The sequence below is a fragment of the Mesitornis unicolor genome, unplaced genomic scaffold, assembly GCF_000695765.1.
Source record: "Mesitornis unicolor isolate BGI_N332 unplaced genomic scaffold, ASM69576v1 scaffold49990, whole genome shotgun sequence".
Taxonomy (NCBI): Eukaryota; Metazoa; Chordata; class Aves; order Mesitornithiformes; family Mesitornithidae; genus Mesitornis; species Mesitornis unicolor.
This window is the reverse complement of record NW_010161286.1, coordinates 14,718-39,935: the sequence shown is the minus strand read 5'-3', so window position 1 is coordinate 39,935 and position 25,218 is coordinate 14,718. Positions and strand designations below refer to the sequence as shown.

Here is a 25,218-nt window from a genome sequence, read left to right as displayed (position 1 = left end):
CAGCAGGAAATGTTTTATGAAGGATAAATGCAATTCTTGACCCTTTGCTTTATTACCACTCACAGCCTGGACATTGTTGTGTGGTCGAGAGCCATAGACACATGCCTCACATGTGAGCACCTTCTGTTTGCATTTCTCTGTTTTCTCTCACAAGTACAGTGATTTGAGTCATGTCTGGTACCTATTGGTATTTAACACTTTAAGTTGTCACTACCTACACTAAATTATGCAAAGGTGAAAGTAACCAAAAAGTATCCCTGTGAGACAGGTACATACTGTTGGCTATTAAACATGAAGGCCATGGCACGGAAAGACAAAAGCAAAACTGGGTCTTTTAAAGGGAAGGGAAAAAAACAACCCTTAGATTTAATGTGTCAGGTAGATTCTTAAGGACTAAAGTTTATGAGAAGATTCTGCATCTATGAATAAAGACCTAGTTTTCTTGACTTTGAAGACTGGGCTTTAAATAACTACAGTGTCATCCATTTTGTCTCTTCTGCATGTTCCTGTGTGTTGTGTAGGAAGGAGTAGGGGAAACCTGAAGTGCTGGAATTTTCTTTGCAGGTTTGTTTTACGACATGTATCTTTTTCAACGTTGCACACTTCAGCTGAAGTGAAAAGCAAATGGAAATCTTTGGCATTTCACTTTTGGTTGCCTAGTGTTTATTTTGATTTTATTCTGTGCCTGCAATGAGAATAAAACAAGGAAATAAATCGTTCTTCAGTTTTACTGGTGCATAAGTTCAGTGTGAATCGCCATCTAGTGTATGTTTAAGACATAGCATAATTACAGAGACCTTTTTAAATCAAGATGATAAAGTATCCTTAAAACACTTTCTAACTAGTGGCATTTTATTTCTGTAAGCAAGGAAAATAAAATATAAAATGTACATGAATCAAGAGATAGACATTTAGAAAAGGGCTGGCAATTGAAAGTTAGAGCTATGATACAAGGTTCATTCACCAGCTGACAAACAAGAGGGCAAAGATAATGAAAAAATCTGCACAATCTCTTTGCCAGAAAAGGAGGAACACTTACTTTAAGAATCACATATAATAATGGGCGAGAATGGGGAGGCATACAACCTATTTATTCAAGCTGGTTTGCATTAGTTTATTCAACACCATGAACTAGACAGCATGGCTGTTTTAAGATGTATTCTCTTTCATTTCAGATGAGTGATTTCTGTGGCTGTACATCTGATTTTTTCCCCCATATCATTTATCATGAGACCATTTATTAAATCATGGATTCCTCAGTGTTTGCGGATTCTCGGGTCACCTTGCAGATTATTCCATGGATGCAAAAGGCTTCTTACATCTCAGATTATTTCATACTATGACTCTATAAACCAGTGTAAAAAGGAACTGCCAGAATATTTCAACTTCGCAAGTGATGTCTTAGATAAGTGGTCACAACTGGAAAAGGTATTATTTTTCTTTTACTTCACAGACATTGGAACAAATCTCAGATGATACAAACTAATTTTCCTGATAGATAGTGGGTAATAAAAGCTGCAGAGTAGAATGCACTCTTTTATTTTCTTTGTCAGAAATATAGGTACCACTTTAAAAGACTAGTTTCCAGGGGTTATTTGCTTAGTCTGGAGCTATTTTTGGAATGACATTAAGGATTAATGTCCTTTTAAGGATTGTCTTCTTAGTTTATTATCTTCTATTGCATTCTAGGATGGAAAACACCCAGCAAATCCAGCATTTTGGTGGGTAAATGATGAGGGAGAGGAGGTGAAGTGGAGCTTTGAAGAGCTGGGATTTCTGTCTAGAAAAGCAGCTAATGTACTTTCTGAGGTATGCGGTTTGCAAAGAGGAGACAGAGTTGTAGCAGTCCTGCCTCGTGTTCCTGAATGGTGGCTACTGAATGTAGCCTGTATCCGGGCAGGTGAGTAACCTTACTGATCTCTTGGATGCAGAAAGAAAATAAATAGTAGATAAGAAAAATATACTAAATTAGTTTGAAAAAAATGTAACCAGGAATGTGCTTCTGTGCCATATACAGTTCAGCTTTTGCCTAGAAGAATTGGCAGTGCCCACACAGGACCAAAGTGATATTGCACTAGGTGCTGAACAGACATGGCCCAGTTAAACAGTATCCTCAGCTGAAGCCAGTGAAGGTTGCATGGTTACAATCTAAGGCCAAATTTGACCAGATATGTTATCAGTGTGGGCATTTTTCATGCAGTAAGTTAGACTAGACTGGTTAATAATTCAGTACAGTGTGGGGTTATTTTTCTCTGCTGTTACAGTTTAGCAAATTCTTAGGAAGAATTTGACTCATTCCATTTTTAGAATGATGCACATCCATGATGGAACAATTCAGCATCAACAGGGACATGATCAAGTATTTTTGTCCCACTTTCAAGCTCTGTGATTCTTGTGTGTTGTAAATGGGACTCAGGGATTCCAATTCTATCATATCTGGACTACTGGATTTTCTGGACTACGATGTGGGAATAACATGCAGTATCTCAGTTTCCCAATTGTAAAATTTGGTAGACACCTCTGAAGGTGCAAGAAGACTGAAATCAATCTGTAGATCAAGTCTATTGAAATTCTTGGTGAAAGGAGGTACAGAAATGTACTAAATGGATTTTTTTTTCCTCTCTTCTGAAAGTGTGATTTCAGTCACATTATACTCAGTATCAAAACCTACATTTGTTCATACTACAAAATTAATCCAAGCTTCACGGGTATGTTGACTGGGCAATGTATGTGAACTACCTGACCTCAATCTGTTTATCTCATATCAGCAGTATTGATTCCTTATTGAAATAAAGAATGGCTTTATTCCAGACATAAATATAACCCAAATGCTGGCCATATTCATGTACTTAAGGAGATGATAATCACAGCACTACCTTCCTGAGTTATGAATCATGAAGTACTCAAAACCACCTTAAATCTAGATCTTACTCATGATCTAGATACCTTTAATATGGATGATACAAAAATTCAACATCAGTGTTGCAGGGTTTGGAGGTCTTTCAGAGCCAGATGATCCCAGGTCATTTCTAGGCCACGAATTCAGCCACGCTCTGCCTGCAAACATGACTTATACTTGACTCCTCTTTCTTAAAGACTAAATTTCTCGCATGTAGCTCTGCTTTTCTATGGCTGAGGTCATGTCCTGTGAACATAATAAAAAGAAATGGTACATTTTCTAAATTGCTTGTTTCTTTCTTCCAGGAATTGTCTTTATTCCAGGAACATCTCAATTAACAGCCAAAGACATCTTATACCGACTCCAGGCTTCGAAGGCCAAGTGCATAATTACCAATGATACACTGGCACCTGCAGTGGAATCTGTCATGCCTGACTGCCAGTTTCTGAAAAGCAGACTAATTGTAGCCAAGGAGAGCAGAGATGGGTGGCTGAACCTCAAAGAACTCCTTGCGTGAGTATCCAGCTGTTTCACCATCATCCCTGTGAGGTGAAGGAAGCTGTATCAGTCAGGTGACATTGCTGAGTTCTGGGATTAATTTACAAAATACAAATGAGTTACATTTTTGCATCCCTCTGCCAACTCCCTGTAATCACTATATTAAGCACAAATTCCTCCAACATGCTTTCTGGGAGCATTCAGGTCTTTCAGCTCCTCCTTACTGAGCAGCCTGCCAACTTTTAAAATGCTCTCTGCTTCTACTGTAATCACAAGACAGGCACACAGAGTACTAATCTTGCAGATGTTTTGTGCTTGTCTTCTAGACGCCAGCCTAATGTCTCTTGTATCAATGAGGAGATACATACTTCCAGCTCTTGGTGCTCAGCTAACACGGCATCAATTATTTCTTCCCTTGACTATCTTGGTAGCCCAGACTACTGTGTGTCTAAGATCACTTTACCTGGCATTACAGCCCTCATGGATTTCAGAGATGGCAGATGGAATGTATTGAAGCAAAAGTTGTTTTTGTTGTTTTTGCGTCTACCTGCTGTTCCATTGCAAGCACCTTGAGTGCCCTTGCCAAAGAGTTGTAGACAAAGTCACTGGAATATTCTGTAGGTGCTCACATATTGAAAATTATGGTATACAGAGCATATTTGTGACTAGCAAAATGTACTCTCTAACTCTTATGTGTGGTACCTGTAGTGAGGTTGGGGTCATTTTCCTGTTTATGACTTAAACCTTATGAAGTGCTGCTTCATTTGTGGAAAACTAGATGTAGTAACCCTGATTTACTATTTCTTCTGAAGGGCAACATCTGCTGACCATAAATGTGTCAAGACAAGGAGTCAAGACCCAATGCTAATCTATTTTACTAGTGGAAGTACAGGCTCTCCAAAAATGGTGGTACAGTCCCACAGCAGTTACGGCATTGGATTTGCAACCAGTGGCAGGTATACATTTCATGTGCTCCCAGTGTCCTGATTAAGTGACATGATCACAATTAAATTGAAAATGTGACTTGTAAAAACTCCAGTAAATATAGGGATTTCATGAGTGCATGGTCTTGATTCTTCCTCACATCTCCCCTCTCACGGTGAAACCCTCGCTATTAAAAGCGTATTGAGAACTCAGTTGAGATTATCGAACACGGCATTCTGTTGCTTTGCTGCTCTGCAGACTGCAGAGAAGCAATAAGAATAGCCTCCTTATAGCAAATCTACATAAAGTTGAGTGCTATAGTATTATGTAAACCTTCCTCAAGAACCAAAGCAACTTTGGACCATAGCATTATACCTTAGAAGTTATAGTTCAGCTTGAATCTGTGGCTTTGAATCTGTGGGACTGATTTGCTTTCATTGACTTCTATTTATGCTTCCCCGGGAGTAAGAAATTTCATGAAAATCAAAGGATAGCCATCCCAAGGCATTCTGAGTTGGAAGATGGTGGTACAGAGTCCATAGGAGTAATTTGGTTAGTTTCCTAGAGAAATAAGATGTTATTTAGCTGATGTCTCTAATCCACAAGGTAGAGAAAGCCAAATGACTTGTACAGTTTTTGATGTAGATCCAGAGTCAAGCCAAGGATGTTTTTCACTATTCAGGAGGAAAACAAACACTGGAAATGTTAAACAGGAGGGAATGAAGGGAAATAAAAGAATGGTCAAGATTCTCTTCAACTCTTACAAACTTTCTAAAGAGCCCCAGCTGCTGACACCACATCTGCTACTGGAAGCCTTTTCCTTTAATTATGCTGTGACCTGTACTTGAATCTGTCACACTCTGTGAAGCATTTTCTTCATCTCTGCTTTATCATCAGGTACTGGTTGAACTTGACTCCTTCAGATGTAATATGGAATACCTCTGATACTGGCTGGGTAAAGTCAGCCTGGAGCAGTGTTTTTGCACCATGGATCTGTGGATCATGTGTCTTTATTCACAATATGCCACAATTTAAATCAGCAGTTATTGCAGAGGTGAGCATTTTATACTGTTTTATTTCCATTTTGCCTAAATGAAGCAAACAAGCTGAGCTCCATTGCATGAGTACCCACTGGTCTGTAGCAGCGGGCATAGTACTTCCCACATTCCGAGGAATCATTCCTCCATTTGGTACCCAGTAAGTTAGGGGAACAAGGGTTTTTCCCTCCTTTTTAGCCCATGTTACATGGCTACAACATAGAGATGTGGTGAAAGATGCAGCATAAAAAGAATTCAGCAACACTGCTGTCTTGACCCATAGTTAGCCTAAAGCTCACCTCAGGTATGGACTTCTATCTACTTTGGGCTCAAGGTGAGCATGGACCAGTAATTGGAGTATGGCATAAACCAGAATCAGAACCCTGTTATGGTGAATTTTCTATTAATTGCCACGATGTATATTTCTCCTCTTTGCCATTTCACAAAACCAGGCCTGTCTGTTTTCCTCAACACTGGCCTCTTTTGTGGAGAGGAAACCCAGACTTCCTTAAGAATAAAATTGAAAAAGCTATAGTCTAGTTCACTTAGTCTTAATCGTGGGACACAATTGCCTTGGGAGTCAGAAAACAATCTTAATTCGAACTACTACTCTCAGTGGTCATTAATTTACATGAGTGATTTTGTTGAACAGAAAGCACTGTATTTTCTGCAGGAGTGAGACTGACTGGTACAGCCACTCTGCAGTCAGGACTCAGTCATTAATCTATAGTCATTCTCTGTGTTGAATGTATGTTGCATTTTTATAGTTTTCATTTTGCAGACATTTGAGCACATAACTTGTGTTAATCACCTCCACATTTACAAGGTCATATCCACCATTACATTTTCTTTTCAACAACATAACTTTCTGTTTCTCTAGACTCTTTCAAGATTCCCCATCACTGTCTTTTGCACTGCTCCCACTGCCTACCGCATGCTGGTGCAACATGATTTGAGCAGGTACTGCACATCTGTCTGTTGCAGGAGTACCAGAGAGAGAGGCTGGGATATAGTGCTATGACAGCTCTAGCTGTTTAGTTCCTTATGTTGCTTAATTTTTTTCAATTAAAGGAAACCTAATTAGCAAAATTTTCTTTCAGAATAGAAAGCTATGTTCTGAAATATGATAATAATTAGTCATACTGTAGGCCATTCAGGCTTCAGGAATGGGTTTTTGAAAAGACAGCACGGAAGAAACAAATGCGATATTTTTTTTTTAAGTTGCCACTTCCTCTGTACTTACAGTTCACAGTTAAACTTAGTTTAAGGTTGCAGACAGCACTGGATGAGGCAATTACTGGAGTACAGTGGAGTTGTTCCCACATACTTGAGAATGAAGTGAACAGTAAGAGGACTTTCACCTGCTGAGTTATTTGGCAGCTGTTCCCACCAGTTTGTTACACTGTAAAATACTCAGCTTATGAAGCATAGTTAGTGTGACTTGTAAGGAGTTTTCACACCTTAGGTAAGGTACTTATTCTTCTCACGTATTTCTTTCATCCTGACAAAAGCCAGCCCTGGTTTAGCAGAGAGCTCGGGCTCTGTGTTCGTAATCAGTCTTCCTTTTGCTATAGAAAATTCTCAGTGTCTTAACTCAGCATTCCACAAACATCTGATGTGCTTGTTCAGATTTCTCCTTTCTTGTCAGCTTTTCCAAGAAAACACCTTTGCTCAACTCTTTTCAAAAAAAAAAATCCCTACTTCCAGTGACACAGAAGTTTTATGCGTACTTACTTTGAAAGTAGCAGGAGGCTGCCTAGTTACCATTCAATGCTCTTTTCAGAAGTTAAAAAAATTATTTCATTTGCTATTCTTCTCAAGCTACAAATTCACGAGTCTGAAACGCTGTGTATCTGGAGGGGAACCACTCAATCCTGAGGTGATGGCAAAGTGGAAAATCCAGACGGGGCTGGATATCTATGAAGGTTATGGCCAGACAGAAACAGTACGTTTGTATTATTTCCTGCAGTATGCCTTTTCAAAGGTAACGATATCAGAGCCACAGTGTGCTTGATAAATCAATGGAAAAGGTGAGAATAATTTAAATTAACATTTTTAAAAAGAGGCTTTACATAATTATGACTATATAATTCCAAAATCAATTAGCTGCATATTGTCATATTTGTAAACAATACTATATCTACAGAGTTCAGTCCCCTGCAGAAACTGCCAGAGATTACCTCAGATCAAATAACTTATAGTAGATCCTTTCATCAGCTTTACTTAAAAGGCAAAACTGGAAAAAAAATTGTTCTGGGTACCAATCTGGCCTGTTCAAGTTTTTAATGAAAAATATTAAATCAGTTCACATTCCAGACTTCTGTGTAAGTGAACATTAACGAAGCTATTAAGAGTCAGATTTCAGCATTCTCTATTCTTACCCTTGATATAGTCCCAAATTACTTGTCCCATTATTGAAAAAAGATCTGTAATAATTTAACACCTGCTGTCTTGCAAATTCAAGCATTTACAGAAGAACACACTGCCTCAGACTGAGCATAAGCAACCTCAGTCCACACGGATGAAATAAAACACCTCTCAACTCCTCTTTGATGTGCTGGAGCACCTCAGTTAGTCCTGATTCAGTCCTTGTCATGACAAAGTCATGAAGAGGTGTCATACCTAATATGAGCCAATCATAAAGTCTACAAGATTGCACAAATTAAAACAAAAACATGTATCTATTATGCAGGTAACAATATGTGCCAATATGAAAAAAATGAAAATTAAACCTGGCTCTTTGGGAAAAGCTGTTCCCCCTTATGATGTGCAGGTATGTTACTGTGTTACATCTGAGCTCAGCTGCAGCTGTGGGTCCACGAGTGAGGGAACACTGTCTGTGTCCCTCTGTCCTTCACTGTGCTGTAACACTGACACTTCACTGAGCAAAGCAATGGTGATGTGTCTTTTCTGCAGATCATAGATGACCATGGAGCTGTTCTGCCTGCAGGAGAAGAAGGCAACATTGCTGTCGACCATTCTGTATATTCTCTGAGTACTTGGTAAGTTTGAATTGGCCTGTCTGTGCATACTGAGAAGCTCAAGAGAGACCCTCTACTGTTCGCATGGGAATGCTCTACCCACTGAACAGGCTTTTAAAAAGTGTCAGAATGATGGCTGGTTTAGTTCATGCCAGAGATCCATCTAAGCTAATATTGCATCTGTGGTGGTGCCGAGTTGTACTACATACTTAAGAAAACACTAGAATCAGGCAAATATTCTCCACTGCATTTGAACAGTCATGTTGAAAAAGCTTTAGGGAACCTGTTTGTTTAATTCTTTTCTTAACCTCCTTAATATTTTGATATTTGTAGCATCCCCAAACAACAATTTGCACAAAGTAATTGCTTACTATGTGATTAAAAAAAACTTCTTTTGGTTCAGTACTATTACTTCAGTTTTTCATTATCTGTTGTAAAGGTGCTTTTCCTGTGTAATATAAACCCAATAGATAAATGTAGAGAATGAAGCTTTTTCTGTAGGTCACCTCATATGTGTTTTGGTCTTGAAGGTTAGGGGTGAAAAATTTCCATTGACAAGAAGTTATTGTGGCACCCTCCTGCAATATGTCATTTTTCTGAAGAGAATGGGTTATAGGACTTAGTAATTTGCTGTGATGGATGAGGATTTTGATAGACCACACAATTTTTTCCCTAGAACATGAAGTATGTACAAAAATGCTCTTTTCCACCTCTCACGTTTCCACCACAAAACTGCTAATTAATTCAGTTCTATTTTTTTAATTGAAGGCATAAAATAGTATTGGACATACTAATTTTGAGAATAACTTAAAAAAAATCTTGATCATTTTTAGCACTGCTGCAAAACAGGTGCATTACATTTCACTGACAATCAGATAATTATTTTGAAATGTTTAATTGTTATCAGGATAATCCAGAGAAAACGGCTGCCTCTGTGTGTGGAAACTTTTATGTTACTGGGGACAGAGGAATTATGGATGAAGAAGGCTATATCTGGTTTGTTGGAAGAGCTGATGATATAATTAATTCTGCTGGGTAAGTCAGTTGCTTTTGGATTTGCTCATTTGCCTGTTAATGATGCTCTGTTTTATCACAAAATTCAATCTGGAAAGGCAGAATGAATGGCTAGCTTGCTACAGCTGTCCTATCTGCATCTTCTCCTAGGTATCGTATTGGCCCATTTGAAGTTGAAAGTGCATTAATACAACACCCGGCAGTCTCAGAGTCAGCTGTTGTCAGCAGTCCTGATCCAATTCGTGGGGAGGTAAAAAGAATTTTAAAAATATATAGAAAGAAATACACTTTATTCTAAGCATCAAGTTCCCTATGTGTTCTAGGCTTCCTTAATTCCTAGGAATTAAATATGTTGCAGATTTTTAAAATTCAAGTGCCTTAAAAAAAATTTAAAACTGTATGGATCTTAGGATTTCAGAATTATTGCCTATTTGCAGGGTTTGATGCGAAAAAACTGTTTTGCTCTTCAAATTTATTGTGGCGTCTTTGTGTCTAAGAAAGAGAATTTGGATTCTCTTTTTGTCACTAAGCACATGGTAGCAATAATATCTAGTGTGTTTAAATTTCTCTGTTTATAGTTTTCAACTTTACAACATTTCTTTGAGCTCCAGGGTGAGATTTTTCAGCTTTTTTTCTGCCCTACAACTTTTTGAAAGTGTATGAAGTTAAGAAGAAGAAAAAAAACCAGGAAAAACAGCAAGAAGTCCTATGCTGCAGAATATGTCTTCCTTAACATTGCATTCTGCAAAAAATAGCCAATGGAAAAGGAAATTAAAGAAAAAAACTAAAATTTTTGCATTTCCGAGTTTTGAGTATCAAGCAAATATATCCCTTTATTCCCATGTCTGAAAGATAATGGAGGCCCTTTTGTGGCACAGGTAGTCAAAGCCTTCATTATTTTGGCTCCTGCTTTTGTATCACACGATCCAGAAAAATTAACTGATGAGCTTCAGCAACATGTCAAGAAAGTGACTGCACCTTATAAGTATCCAAGGAAGGTAAGTACACCAGAAACAGACAGGTCTTCTAATTGTGACAAAAATTAAACACTGTTTGTCCTGCCCCAGCTTCTTTTCAACTACGTTCTGACAAACACCCCATTCATAGTTAAATAAAATAAAAGTAAATATAATAAACTATGTTATTATAAAATAATAGTAAATTACTCTAACAGTTATAGTTGCAGCTATAGACTTGAGTTCACTATGTGTGCTAGAAAGGACCCAAAGGGAGGAAGTGGTAGTGTCACTTATCTTTATGAGGTTCCAGTCTTCCTTTCGTGAAATGCTGGGACTTCCATAGCAACTCAAATGGACATGGTGGTCAGCTTTTGCCAGTTCCTCCCTTGAGCTCTGTTCAGACTCTCAGCCAAAGCGAAAGGGAAAGTCCAGCTGGCATCAGAGGGGTTGGAATCCACCCCTTACAACTAGGAAAGACACCAGTAACTCCCTTTCCTGACAGCTGAAGAACTCACCTTTTCAAGATTGTGGTACTTACTTCTGCAAGCACTGCTTGTGCAGTTAGCTAAGATGCGTAGGAAGGAATTTCTCCATCCCAGCCCTGAGCTGCGCTGCTTGTCACCTTTTTACCCTAGCCATGATAGAAGTGTGGTTTTCCTTGCATCTGGGCATTTAATCAGAATGAGTGTGGCTAAAAGGGGGCATTTTTGCCTTGCAGATAGAGTTTGTTCAGGCTCTGCCAAAGACAGCTACTGGGAAAATCCAGAGAAAGGTTCTAAAGAACAAGGAGTGGGGAAAAGCATAACTTGATCTGGAAACTGAGAAGAGAAAATTTCCATCATCCATACCAGCCATAGCACATCACACTTGGCATGTGATCATGACTCAGAGCACTAGAATATATGGAAGAAGCGACTATGGAAAATAAAGAGGACACTCCTGCGGCTTGATGAAGTGTGATGATGTGAGAACCACTTTTGCCATCAACCTACACATTTTCAGAAGAGAGAAGTAACTAAGAATGAGAAATGGGAGACAGAAGGGTCAGATCTGGGACATCACCAAGGTTTAGGTTTTTTTACTGAATTTAGTATAAACAGCAGCTTCCTTAAAGAAATAAATCCAACTACAACATTTTGTTAATCACAAATAAATGAGAAATTAATAAAAATAGTCTTTGTCCTATAGTGGGTATCAGCAGTGACGTGTTACTCTTTTCAAAAACTATCACTGTAAAATTCCCAATTTCTTTCTGTGCAGAAGGAGAAAGACATATTCCGTAACTACTTCTCTTTGTCTTGATGAATTCATGTTTTACTTAAGTGGTTATAGTGGGAGAAAAGAGAAGATACAAAGTACTTTAGGTTAAGGTGCAAATTATGAACAGTTAACAGCATTGTAAATGATTATAAGAAACAATTTCACTCCATGGAAAGAATTGTGCTGCCAGGTCTGTTTAGCGATATGTTCTGTTCTCATTACTTCAAAAGGAGCAAATGTTAACGTAGTAAGGGCTTCACTTCAAATACTTTTTGATGGGCATGTCCTGGTTTCATAGCTCCAGATAAAGGCTAATCTTTACAGTGCCTCATTGGGAAACACAGGTGGAAGCTGGGTGAACCAGTGAAGAGGATCTACAGCAGCCAACTCTCAATCTACACTATCCACAGCAATCAGGTTGGAAAATGTTTGTCTGAATTCCTCGTGTTGCTAATCATTAAGAAGAAGCAGATGGTACTAAATCGGGAAAAACTATTTCTCATTCTTGGAGCAGTTTAGACGACTTTGCCATTATTGCGTTTTTTTTCCTCAATTTTCTATCTTCATTTTCACCTCTGAATTTGTAGGTGAAAGCATGCTACAAACTGTCAAAGGACTTCACAGCAAAACTTTGCAGGCATTTTCATAGAGGGTTTTGGATTTAAAACGGTTTTTGTCTCGCCAGTCTTTAATAGCATTTTCAGTTGTGAACACTGTTCCTGAATGTTCCTAGTCTTCTTTTTTCATTACAGGCTATTGTGTAGTTTTTATCATTGCAATGCTCTGAAATCTATAGATTACACCTAATAATAGAATTAGAGCTGACTAAGAAATGAGAAATAATCTTCCTATGATATTAAAAAGAATAATCAAAATAAGTAGGCTTTGCTGCTAAAGGAATGAAAGTGTATCCACTGGTTTTTAGTATTAATAGTGGAGGTCACAACCACAAAGAAAGGTTACATATAACAAAAAGCTTACTATTTTTACTGACAGTAGTTTCCTCAAGAAAAAAATAAAATCAATGTATATTTCACAATATGACATAAAACCCCGTTTGTTAACATCATTTTAATGTATTATTTAGGGAATATTTAAAGACCCTTTTTCACCAATAAAACCTTGTTTAGATTTTTTTTCCCCACCAGATTCTGTTCATATCTTTTTTATTTAAAACTTAAGTACCTTCTACATAAGTTTCTGCTCTATAATCATGATTCTGAAGTGCGTGGCACTTAAGGGCATAATAACAATTTTATATCTTGTCCTGTGATTCTTTCTTAGGAGGATATTATATCGTGTAGGATTATTTACAACTGGTCAGTATTTCTCTACCACCATCTCCATGTAGCATGGAGAACACAGTGAACTATTCCTGGTTTTCACAAATTATCTGTTTGGGGCGGGGAAGGGAATCTGCATCGAGATTTTCCATGCTGCCAGATAGCACTGAAAGGATTAAGCTGTGCAAATTCTACCTGTTTGAGTTCATTCACCTGATAGTCAAATTAAATATTACTGAACAGCTCCTGCTAAGAAACAAGGAAATAACTCCACTGTTTAATATGTTACTTTTTGACCAAAACTGAGATCTGTGCATCAGAGATAAAAGGATAAGTGGTTACGGTTGAAGACATGGGACAAGAGGTAAAAGAGTACAAAACAAAATCCTGGGACAAAGGGCAAAACTTTGCAGCTTTACTCAGGCCACGGAATTACTGAGTTTAATAACTTGTATTTACTGGTTGGATAAGGAAAATCAATAGCTAGACCCAGGTTTTAGAATTGTCATAGGCCCCCAGGATTCTGCTGACTCCTGCTCTGACTTTGGGCTTTTCCAGACACAAGCCACTTTTTGTTCCATCTTTGATAACCTTCATGTGGACTTATGAGAAACCTCTAAATAGCATTAAAATCTTTAAAGTTGAACACAGGTGTGAAGCAATCTTCTGGACTGCTGAAATAAATAAACAATTTAATAACAGCAACCACCAAAAAGACAATAATAAGTGTAGCAATGGAAAGGAAGAAAGCAATTGGACTTGAGCGATTTTAGGATCATAATGGGGAATACAGACAGAGGAAGGCATTTACTGCGAACAGACATGGAAATGTCAAAATCAAATTTGGGGACCTACGTAAGGGTATACTGAAGTGAAAGGTCTTGGGACATACGTAGTGAATGGATAAATTGGTCAGCAACTGTCCAATCTAAAGCAGTGAGAATCTTGATGGAAGTGATCTGGATACATTTTTCAGCTCCGTGTGAAGGAAAAGGAATAGAGAATCAGCTACTGAATGCTTAGGTGTAAGTACCAGTAACCTCCTCATAATGCAAACAATAGCATCAGATGCTATGTTTGGCTAAGGAGAGTTGTGGGCAATTAGCAGCCCCAGAGAACGTGTAAAAGAATCAGCTGAGCTACAGCCAGATCAGTGCAGCTCATTAAGTCCTTAGAAAGTGAGTGGTAAAATACAGAAGAAAGGAGGATGGGGAACTTCATATTTAATTGAACTGTTAAAAACATCAGTTTCCCTATGCCTAGCCTAAGCGTCTTCAGTTAATAATTCATCAATTAATAACTGAGTTTTCCAGTTTTCTTTGGATTATCTCAAGATTATTTTCTTCTTTTTTTTTTTTTGCAGTATTCATAGCAACAATTCTGCTGATTTTCTTACACAGTCTACAGCATCACCATACGTGATCTTCTGCTATGAAATTGTTTAAATTACAGAAACTAAAGTCCTTGTGGACTCTGAAGCCTCCTCATAGGACTTTCCATGGACACCCCAGGTTGCTTGTCTCTGATGTATATTCACAGTATGAGTCCATCAGGCGGGGCGAACAGGAAATACCAAAGTACTTCAACTTTGCAAGTGATGTACTGGACAAATGGTCTGAGATTGAAAAGGTAGATGATCTTTTGTTGTGCAGCTGAGACAGTTGAATTTATTTGAAAATAGGGTGGTTTCCTTTATAAAAAAATCAGTTGCCAAAACCAATTTGTATTAGGAAATTATGCAAAATCTCATTCTTTTTTACTTTATTTTAAAAGTGCCTCTGACCCTGTGTAGAAAAAGCAATGGTAAGTCCCTTTTGACTTTGATTTAACCTCAGGATAGCTGTGCTTATTACTTCTGCATACTCGAATATTGGATAGTCACACCATAAAAATACAGGTAACATACAATAACATTGTATGCCAGGGAAAATTCTCTCACAAACATTTAACTGCCTTGCTTCAAAGTGGATTCTACATTTGTCCAGATGCCTTGTAGTTAGAGATCACTTAACTCCCTTCTTCCTGAGCAATCAAGCTAGAAGGAGTCCTGGCGTGCTGCACTGTCCCATTGTTTTATTTTGTCCTCTGCCTGCGCTGCTTCTGTTTTAGTATTCCACAACTCCATCCAGAATATCAGGTGTATTATATAAAGTATTTTGTGTTATCTGTTATCTTTTAGGAGCATTAAAGCTCAGTATAAGGCTTAAAACTAAAATAGGATCCCAACTAGGACTTGATTGTGGAAACATTTGGGCTGGTAAACACTTCCGGCTCAGAAAAGGAGAATTTTTTTTTTTTAATATCTGAGCTTGATCCACAACAAATCTTTATCCATTAAGGACAAGGGAAAAATAATAGCTTATATGTCAATTGTGAAATACTCTGATTGTCTATAACCTGCAGACACTTGTGGATTATATTTTTATGGTCTTTCAGAAGAAAATAGTTTGGTTTTGAATCCCTGTGTCTTGTAGACTGGAAAGAGAACATCAAACCCTGCCTTTTGGTGGACAAATGGAAAAGGAGAAGAAGTGAAGTGGAGCTTTCAGGAGCTGGGGTTCCTGTCTCGGAAAGTGGCCAATGTGCTGACTAAAGTATGTGGACTGCAAAAGGGAGACAGAGTTGTTGTGGTCCTGCCACGAGTCCCAGAATGGTGGCTGGTGAATGTGGCTTGCATGCGAGCAGGTCAGTGAGTGTATCCGAGACTGGTAAAACTTGGTTAATACAAATCACTTGAGTGAATCAAGAATTTATATGGTTTATAAATGAAAAGTAAATCTAGTGAGTGGCCTAGCTACCAATTATGCAGGCAGTCCTTAAGGATTTGCATCAGGTGCGGTAGGACAGGTGACCTGTGCAGCAAGCATGGAGATGACAGAAGGCAGCGAAGAGCCATGGAAGTCACCAGACATGTCCACATTTCATTCCTTACAGGAGGGCACTAGCAGCTGTGTTCCTCCACTGTAACTGTTTGACTTGGGAATGCCAGGGCAAATTAATATGAGGTCAGTTTGGAAACAGCTATTAGGTTTAGGTTCATAGAAAAGAATCAGATGTAAAAAATGCCATCCCAAACTAACTTCATTGGTCTTCTAGGAATTGTCTTAATTCCAGGAATATCCCAACTATCAGCCAGAGACATACTATATCGACTCCAGGTGTCAAAGGCCACATGCATCATTACCAATGACACACTGGCTTCTGCTGTGGACTCAGTGGCATCTGAGTGTCAGTTTCTGAAAACCAAGCTAATCGTGTCCAAAGGCAATAGGGAGGGATGGCTGAACTTCACTGATCTCTACAAGTGAGTATGAGTTAGTGAGAATGCAGTCATGATGCAGAAAGCAGACCACAAATACTTGCATACAAGTCTTCATCAACTATAGATATTCATCAAATAAATACCAACATTGAGGTGTTAGTTATGACTGCTTGATTGCTGAGCCACATCAAAGTTATCTACCACCAGTGGTCTTTTTCTGGGAAGTTTCTATCGTGTTCTTCTTAATGGAAAGTCTGTCTTTGATAAAGGTGTAACTCCATATTATTTTAGTCTAATTTGGTGAAAAGATTCTATGAAGCTTATTTGGGGTAGGAGTTCTGTAATATGCAATACTTCATTACATTCTGAAGCCTGTGTAAGGTAACCATTGAAGTAATGATTGCACTCTCTGTTTTAAAGAAACCAATCTGCTGACCATTCCTGTGTTAAAACAAGGACTCAGGACCCAATGACTATCTTCTTTACCAGTGGAACCACGGGGTCTCCAAAGATGGCTGAACATTCACAGGGCAGTCTTGGTTTGAGACCCCTTTTAAGTGAAAGGTATGAAAAGTCTGAGTCTGGTTGAGCATGAGATAATTGAAGCTGCATAGTAGAACTGATGAAAAAACACTGAATAAGAAACACCAATGTACAACCCCTGTCCTTCTCCCTCTGAAATTGGACTAGAAACTCCAGCAGATTTCTAGGTGGGAGGGATAAACCCCACTGTTTCTGTTTTTCAGTTAAAATCTCTCAGTCTTTCTTCAGAATGGTTCGAAGGACCGCCATCAGCTGGGAGTACTTTAGAGCAAAGAACCAAGAGCTACCACGCTGCTTGGGCTGTGAAAAGCTTTCTGACATGTATAGATGAGCAGAGTTTATGCTGGCTGCGCAAATCACCCTGGTCCCTCAGCAGCCTTGAAACTGAAATACTGGGTGTCCAGCACAGCATCCATGAATGCTGCTGCTTCAGCCCTATCTTCCTACTGAGTGAAAAGTTACATTATGGAAATTCAGATCCCCTCGCTTTGCCTTACTCTATTCTATGTTATGACTACCTTGTACGTATGATACATATATTTATGCAAACATATACTTAGGTGCCCTTTTATCCTAGAGGTAACTCATAAAATAAACTTACTCAGAGTGCCCATGTATCTTGTTAGATATCTTGGGCTGATTGGGTGTTTTCTGTTTTCTTTGGTTTTGGTTTAGGGTTTTTTTAAACAAAACAAAAAAAAGATCATAATATTTTCTTTCATTTTTCTCTGCTCTATCAGGTATTGGTTGGATTTGACTCCCTCAGACATGATATGGAGCACATCAGACACAGGATGGATAGTAGCTTCACTGGCATCTGTTTTTGATCCCTGGGTTTTTGGATCATGCATCTTTATACATAAGCTCCCACAGATCGAATCAGCAGATATCTTAAATGTAAGGAAAAACACACAGAAAGGTGTAAATCTGCAGAAAGGGCACAAAAAAGAAATTCTTGAAAGCATCCATATATTTCCTGAGGGTTACGTCCATAGTTGTGTTCAACATGCTGTATCTGTTGCATGAAGCCTGTATTTGCATTTTTAATGTATACAGAAGAGGCCAAACCTATGGTTTATTCATACATTTTGCTCACAGAGAGTGAGTACATGAATGAAAAAATCATCCAAAAAAGCAGCACTAATTGCTTTTCTTTTTTTTCTAGTGACTATGAAAGTAATATCAGCTGGTGTTAATGCAGACTGATACTGAAGTATTTCTCTGCCTACACTGGCCAAGATGAAAGCAAAATCCTCTCTCTAATGTAGACAGGGCCAGGCTTATTCTGCCCAAGTTCCAAGCTGTGTGGTCTGGATGTCATGTACACATGTTAGCATGGAGTTTTGGCTGATTAAATGTACTGTGAATCTCCACATATTACACCAACTTTAGGAGGGTTTCTTATCCAACAGAAAGTGTATAGTGCTTTTGCATAGAAAGGAGAGCTGCATTTGCCCCCTATATTAGCTGTTTACTGCACATCCACAAGGGAGTTGGTTTTTTTGTCTGAGCTTCATATATCTGTCTTGTTTAACTAGACTCTCTGCAGATTCCCCATTGACGTGCTGGTTGGCGCTCCAACATTGTTCCGCATGCTGGTGCAAAATGATCTCTCTAGGTACATCAAGAAATTATTTGCTAGAGTTTGATTTACCTTAACTAAACTTTAGTGATCTCCCAGATCTAGCTGCTTGATCCAAAATAAGGTAGTAATTTAGTTTAAAAATATCCTTAGTGAAACAACCTGCATACAAAATCCGTGAGTCTTGCAGAGTTTTATGATCAAACATAGAGAAACTTGGTGTTTTTCCCTCTGAAATTTGGAACTTTCACTACTGAAACTGTGAGCAAATCCCTGAGCAAATCCTCACTTCATGGAACTAATTCTCCCAATAAACAACTCTCCAGTATTATTTGTTTGTACTTGCATGCTCGTTGTCTTGCCCAATTTAAGTGCTGCCTTTCTTGTTTTTTTAAACTCTGTGAAGCTACAAATTCATGAACCTGAAGCACTGTCTAAGTGGAGGGGAGCCACTCAACCCAGAAGTCATTGAGCAGTGGAAAAGTAAGACTGGACTGGACATCTATGAAATATATGGCCAGACTGAAACGGTACATCTGTAGGGTCAATATTCTATTAAACCTTAGTAATTCCTTTTCGCTTTACAATGTTTTAAATGTTTGTTTTTGAAGAATAGAGCCTCTTTCTTCCTTCATATTTCTGTGAATGTTTCAGTAATCTCCTCACCAGATATCCTCTGAAGGAACAAGCTTTCATGGCTGTCATCACAGAACCTGCTAGAAACATGGATTGTTGTTAGGAGATGTCCTCTATTATTTCCATAAATGTCCTTAAGCAAATTCCAAGTGACTGCGACAGGCAAGAGGGCAGAGCTTGAATCTTAAGGAAGAAGACCAGTAGCAGAAGGCATGAATGGAACAGGATTCTTCCAGAGAGTTTCTTGATTTTGCTTATCTGTACCACAAAGCACTGACATATAGATTCCTATGAATCTCAGTTCCTTACTTTGAAATTATTCTAGAAAATACATGTAATGAATTGTATGTGAATGTAGCAGTTTTCTATTGCAAAACTTTGTTTTTATTTTGATTTTTACAGGGAATAGTCTGCTGTGTTTTTAAAGGAATGAAGATAAAACCAGGATCAATGGGGAAGGCAGCTCCTCATTATGATGTTCAGGTTTGTTGACTGCTCTTTAGGTTCTTTCATGCGGGTTTTTTTGTTTGGTTGGTTTTGGGTTTGTTGGTTCTTTCCCCCCATTGTACTAAAATACTTGTTTTTCATTCTAGATCATAGACAAAAATTCTAATATTCTGCCTACAGGACAACAGGGGGAGATTGCTGTCAGAAGCAAACCTATTAGACCACTTGGTTTATTCTCTGAATATGTAGTAAGGACTTTATTTTATTCCTCACCACCACCAGTTTCTCCAGAATCTCTCCAATTGCATAGTAGTTCAAAAGGCTGAATATTTTTCGCTGGTTTATTATTTATTAAGAGAGTAATTAGTTTGCTTGGATTGGTGGATGTTAGAAAAGGGAAGAGAAGAATTTGCTCAAGATTGGGTTAACTCTTTTTAAAGAACAAAAATGTTTTTGTTTTTTTAAACCTATTTAATTGTATTTTATGGCAATATCAGTAAAATTCTTGAGCATCTTTAACTGAAAAATTAAGTTCCAGTGCATTTGACATTTTCTGCACTATAGCATAATGTATAGCTGGTACATGCTCAAAATCTAAACTACTGTTTGTAAACCACTTGCAGAATAACCCTAAGAAAACTGCAGAAAGTGAACGTGGAGATTTTTATGTCACTGGAGACAGAGGGACTATGGATGAAGATGGATATTTTCAGTTTATTGGAAGAGATGATGACATCATCATTTCTTCAGGGTCAGTTTCCATGCTTCCTTTCTAAATCTGCCATTGTATTATGTTATATGTCTTCCTAAGCTTCTGACATGATAGTCCTGTGATGAATGCATTTACCTCTTCATTTAGGAATACTTCTTGCTGTACCATCTTGGTGATGTCAGTGACATCTCTATATCCTTTTCCCCTGCAACGTCTCATCTGTTTCAACAAAATGAAAACTTCCATTGGCAGAGGAGGGATTTTAATCTAGTTGGTTGATTTACTAAAATTGAAGGACATATCTATCGGCATCAAAGAGCTTTGAAACATTTTATTTTTAACATGTTGAAATGAAACAATTTGACACATTATGATATGTGCCATCAGCTGGTACTGCAAAACCCAGCTGTCAGGGAGGGATGGAGTCCCAGCTCAGGAGCCACAAGGAAAGGGAAGAAACTGAGAGAAATCAACAGACCAAGCAGTCCTTTGACACACGGCCACCATGAAATACTACCTTCTGACAGACAACTTTCCCATTCTGCCTAAACTTTCTGTAGTTTGTTGTTGGTTTGTCTGAGTTTTTTCTTTAATTTGTTTCCTTTCTTCAATATGAAAATTTAAAAATACTTGATACTGGTTTTCCAGCTCGTACAACCAAATACTGCATTTTTCTTTCCATACCTAGATATCGCATTGGGCCATTTGAAGTAGAGAGTGCCCTGATTGAGCACCCAGCAGTAGCAGAAACAGCTGTTGTCAGTAGCCCAGATCCCCTCAGAGGAGAGGTAATAGTGCTCAACAGTGGCGGGGGAAGCAATATGTGTTTGTTTAAATATATAACTACATAAAGTAGTTCCTACTTTACTGAATAATATACAGCTCTAAGGCAGTCATGTCATAATGGAAACTCTTACTTGGGGTGATAGGCAAAAATCTCTTCCCATTTACATGCCTTTGCTTTTCTTAGTTTCTTTTCATCCCAGGAGGGCCTTCTTTGTGGAGAACATTACAGTGATGTTTACTTTCCTCTCATCAGACCTTCTTCTTGTTAAGCACTGAAATTTTCTGTCTGTCTTGATGTAGCCAAAGTTGTACTATAGCTGCCTAGCATTAGGCTTGGGCTACACATATAGAGAAAGCATGGTCCTGTGCTGGGATCATTTGGGCCTACTGTCCTAAGTGTGAACATCAGAGAGAAGCAAAATGTCCCTCAGCTTCAAGGAGAATTCTGCAGAGACGCCTCTCATTACTCCTCCTTCTTGATCCCTCTTGAGAAAATAGAGCAAATGCTCTCACTTTGTAATGAGAGCAGGAAAAATCTGCTTTCAACTTTTCCTTCTGTCCATACATGTGCAGAAACTGAGCAAAACCATTTCTAACGTTGCACTGGTTTCTCTGTTCCTCCCTTTTGCATATCATGACTCTGAGCAGTACTGCGCATTGCTAACCTATATATCCTATATATCGGCTCTTAAAAACAGATGGTGTCATATCACTTTTGTTGACATTACCTTACAGGTTGTGAAAGCATACGTGGTCCTGACCCCAACCTTTTCATCCAGTGACCTGGAAAGCTTAGCCCGTGACTTGCAGGAGCATGTCAAGAAAACTACTGCTCCATATAAATACCCTAGAAAGGTAAACACTTCTGAAGAGACAGTTTAAAGCAGCGCACCCTTCCATAAATCCTTGGAGAATTACTATTTGGATGAAAGAGACAGTGGTAAAGATTCAGCTAAAGCACAAGGTCCAGAAAAATCTTTGCTAAGTAACACCAGTTTACGCTGGTTTTCATGTATTTGAGTAAAGTGCTTGTTTAAATATCTCAAATTTTTTTGGTTTCGTATGGTATCCTAGTTAGATCTGCAAGTTTTAAGTCAGGCTCCCAATCGTAATTCTCCACTTTGTATTTAGTCTTCAATTAAGCACTCTCCAGTGACTTTAGAGTAGTACCTGACTAAATCTAAGTTTTTATCTACTGGTCTTCACAATAAATAAGAGGAAAGCCCAGGAGGAAACTTTTGGTGTTTCTCAGTAATCCCAGCACTACAGGAAAAAAGCTACTAGCAGTGTTTAGTTCAGCTGAGTAGCACTCATAGTAGCTAAGGACCACTAGAGGCTTTGTGCCATTAACATTCCTTTTCTCTTCTATTTGTCATTCATCTCTGACTTCTGATACCGTTTCAGTATCCATCTTTCTGTTACAGTACTCATGTTGCGCTACTCACTTTGGTTAGCTGGGAGGCAGCTACACAGACGTTTGGCCACCTAGGCAGCCAAAGAAATTGTTTCGCAAGTGGCACAATGTGTAGCCTTGATTTGGCAAGTAGATCTCACTGATGGGAGTCCTCTTAGTTTTCCACATATGCTGAGAGCCTGTCTTGGAAAACCAACTGTGGAACATGTTGCATTGTTTTCTGTCTTTTCCTATTTAGGTGGAATTTGTCCAAGAGCTGCCAAAGACAGTCACCGGGAAGATAAAGAGGAACGAATTAAGAAACAAAGAGTGGGGACAAATGTAGCATTGTTTGGAATTTAATAGAACTTATTTCATTCCGTTAGCACTATATAAATTTCTCAGATATAACTGCCCTCCTTCTTATCTAGTTTTGTTAAATGCCTGAGCATCAAAACCACGATGTGATGTTTCCAAATTTTCTAACGTCAGTACGATGGTTTCAGTTCCTGAAGCACTGCTGTGAAAGGGAAAAAAACCATACAACTCCATTTTGGTCCCGAATGTCCACAAGTTCACCAGAATTTTTCTGATAACCCGTCTCTTTTAGATAGCATCCAAAATCAGTGACTAGATATTGCTGATATCAATTGTCTAGCTTCCAGAGTGCAGAAAAGGTAGGCATGGATTTGAATGGTTAAAATGCTCGGTCCCTAAATGCAGTATAAGACAACTAAATTGTACAGGCAACATGTGTTTGTACTGAAGACTATTTTGAAACAGGTATGAACAGGAAAACACCATTTTTTACTTTAACTAGCTCTCTGAAGTGAAAAAGAGAATTGATACTGTATTCAATATGTGAGAAATAATTCCTTTCATATACAATGCTCTCATACATCATGGGAAACTAAAAAGTTGTATAAATTCATAGTGTGTTCTTAATGTTGCAAGCATACATCTGTACTCTGTGTGTATATAGCGTGTGTTTGTATTGTCATGCATAAAACTTGTCCACTTGCATTAGTAAGAAAGTTAATATTTAGTTTTATGTCTAGAAATCCTTAATGTATTTCTAGAACATGTTTGGAACTTGGTCTTGCAGAGTTGCTGGATGGTGATTTTTGTGACTTTGTGTTCTTTTAGCTAGTCCATTGAGCAGGAGCATTTTATAAGTGATCTACAACTTCACTTCCTCTCACACAATACAAAAAGTTGTAATAAACCTGTAACAAAAACCAGAGCAGCCATTAGGTGAGTTTGGTTTAATTATTCATACGGCTTTTCAGATTGTTGATGTAAAACCATTATGCTGATACTTGATCTGAGTCAATATATAAAATATTAAATGTATGTCTAGATATTTTGAATGACTGAGCAGACAAAGATAATGCTTGGATGTTACAATAACGGGGTCTGAATACTATAGCGTGGGCAAAAGCCTCAGCTGGCAACAGTCAATAGCTTAAGTTCCTCAACAGAGTTATCACAGTTTGCAATGATTGCAGATTATCAAGGCTCAAACAATACAGCAAGTTTGGGGGAATCTCAGCATGATTTTCACATCTTTTTACTGGTGACAGTGGGCTATGGAGAGGTAAACAGTGCTACCGCCTTTCCAAGTAGGGCAGGGATCAAACTCCACCAGCAGAGTATCCAGAACAGATAAACACGAGTAGTTCATCAGGAGTAGCAGGATAAGCCCCACTTGGCTAAGCAGTAGTGCACCAGCTCTCACCAGAAGCCTTCAGAAAAGACTTCTCTGTCTGTCTTTGTCTTTCCTCAGTTTCTCCTCAGGGTTCCAAACCATGATGGAGGGTTTTCATTTCCCTTCCCTTTTCCTGACAGCTTTGCTCTGGGAGATTTGTTTTACTTTCCTTGATTAATTTAGGAAAGAGGGAAAACATGTTGGCTATTTTAAATCTAATACCATTTTTGGAGTGGAATAACTAGAAATAGCATTAGATTTTGAAATGCAATAATAAAAACATTGCAAAATGTAATCTGGTCACAATTTCAGAATCTGATCATTTTTAAGCACATTCACATTTCGAATGTAAGCAGTTTTTTGCAAAGGAATCCACTTTGTCTGAAGTGATCAGATTTTTCATATAATCAATTTACTCTATTTGAGTAATGTCTTTTAACTTAATCCAATTATGACCTTAGGAAAGTATTGTTTTTAAAGCAATCTTGGAAATATAATCTTGGAACAGATTATTGGCGTTTGGTACTGGTCTGTGTTGGGCTTCAAACAGGTCTGACTAGATTTTCCACTGAGCCCTGTTGTAGTTATGTAAATTGGTCATTACAGAGGAAATGTCTTGCTCGAGAGGTGGTGTGTCATTGTCCCACACCACTGATTCGAGGAATTACTGAGTCACCCAACCGATGAGCTCTGTTTCTTTAAAATGTAACTCATTCTTTCTGTTGGGCACTGGAACTGATGGGCTGAATGCCTGCTTCAGCCTTAAAAGAGCTGGCTGCTTTTAAAATCACAGGCTTGGAAGAAAAACGAAATACAGCTTGAAAGGAAGCTATGTGTTCTTACTGCTCTTTAGAGATGAGTTGGAGCTTGTTAAACAACTACCAAAGATGATCTCTGGGAAAATCCAAAGGAAGAAACTAAAGAACAATGAGCGTGGAAGAGCTTAGCTTCCTGCTAAGTTCCTGACCAGAACGTGCTCATCCGGGACTGCTTTTCTGCCTTCCGGCATCTTATTCCCTATCAGTCTTAAGAGGTGCTGGACAACCTTCTGAATAAAAGTAGAGGATACCAATTTTTGTTCTGGTGCTCTGGAGCGTTTCTAAAGCAATATATTCCTTAGAATTTTAAATCTATGTGGGAGAAATTGTTTTGAAAAGAACGATAAAAGAGAAATCAGACTTGCCTTTAGCTTTTGCCTTTATTTTTGTAAATATAGCGTTGTTATCACTGAAAGCCATAAAGTATGCAACTAGAAGTCAAATATTATTTTGTGGGAATGTTTTTGAATAGTTGT

General features: G+C 38.3%; 2 protein-coding genes across 2 annotated transcripts; both read left to right on the top strand.

Moving 5' to 3' along the window:
• Positions 1–1,227: 1,227 nt before the first annotated feature.
• LOC104546870 (acyl-coenzyme A synthetase ACSM3, mitochondrial-like) lies at positions 1,228–11,117 on the top strand. The gene is given in 14 exon segments (XM_010192374.1): positions 1,228–1,428; positions 1,690–1,900; positions 3,205–3,412; positions 4,210–4,353; positions 5,219–5,375; positions 6,239–6,318; positions 7,180–7,303; positions 8,051–8,131; positions 8,275–8,326; positions 8,329–8,360; positions 9,247–9,374; positions 9,504–9,603; positions 10,232–10,351; positions 11,031–11,117. Coding segments are annotated over 14 exon segments (1,725 nt in total).
• A 3,169-nt stretch (positions 11,118–14,286) lies between these two features.
• Positions 14,287–22,562, top strand: LOC104546862 (acyl-coenzyme A synthetase ACSM4, mitochondrial-like). Its single transcript, XM_010192364.1, has 13 exons — positions 14,287–14,484; positions 15,330–15,540; positions 15,952–16,159; positions 16,538–16,681; positions 17,401–17,557; positions 18,199–18,278; positions 18,649–18,772; positions 19,281–19,361; positions 19,472–19,573; positions 19,949–20,076; positions 20,726–20,825; positions 21,559–21,678; positions 22,476–22,562. Exons 1-13 carry the CDS (start codon positions 14,287–14,289, stop codon positions 22,560–22,562), a joined length of 1,740 nt encoding a protein of 579 aa, XP_010190666.1.
• The last annotated feature ends 2,656 nt before the right edge of the window (positions 22,563–25,218 follow it).

Coding starts and splice junctions, on each gene's coding strand:
- LOC104546862 (XM_010192364.1), top strand. CDS start 14,287: ATGAAATTGTTTAAATTACAGAAACTAAAGTCCTTGTGGACTCTGAAG. Junction 16,160..16,537: donor AACTTCACTGATCTCTACAA/GTGAGTATGAGT, acceptor TCTGTTTTAAAG/AAACCAATCTGCTGACCATT. Junction 20,077..20,725: donor GACATCATCATTTCTTCAGG/GTCAGTTTCCAT, acceptor TTCCATACCTAG/ATATCGCATTGGGCCATTTG.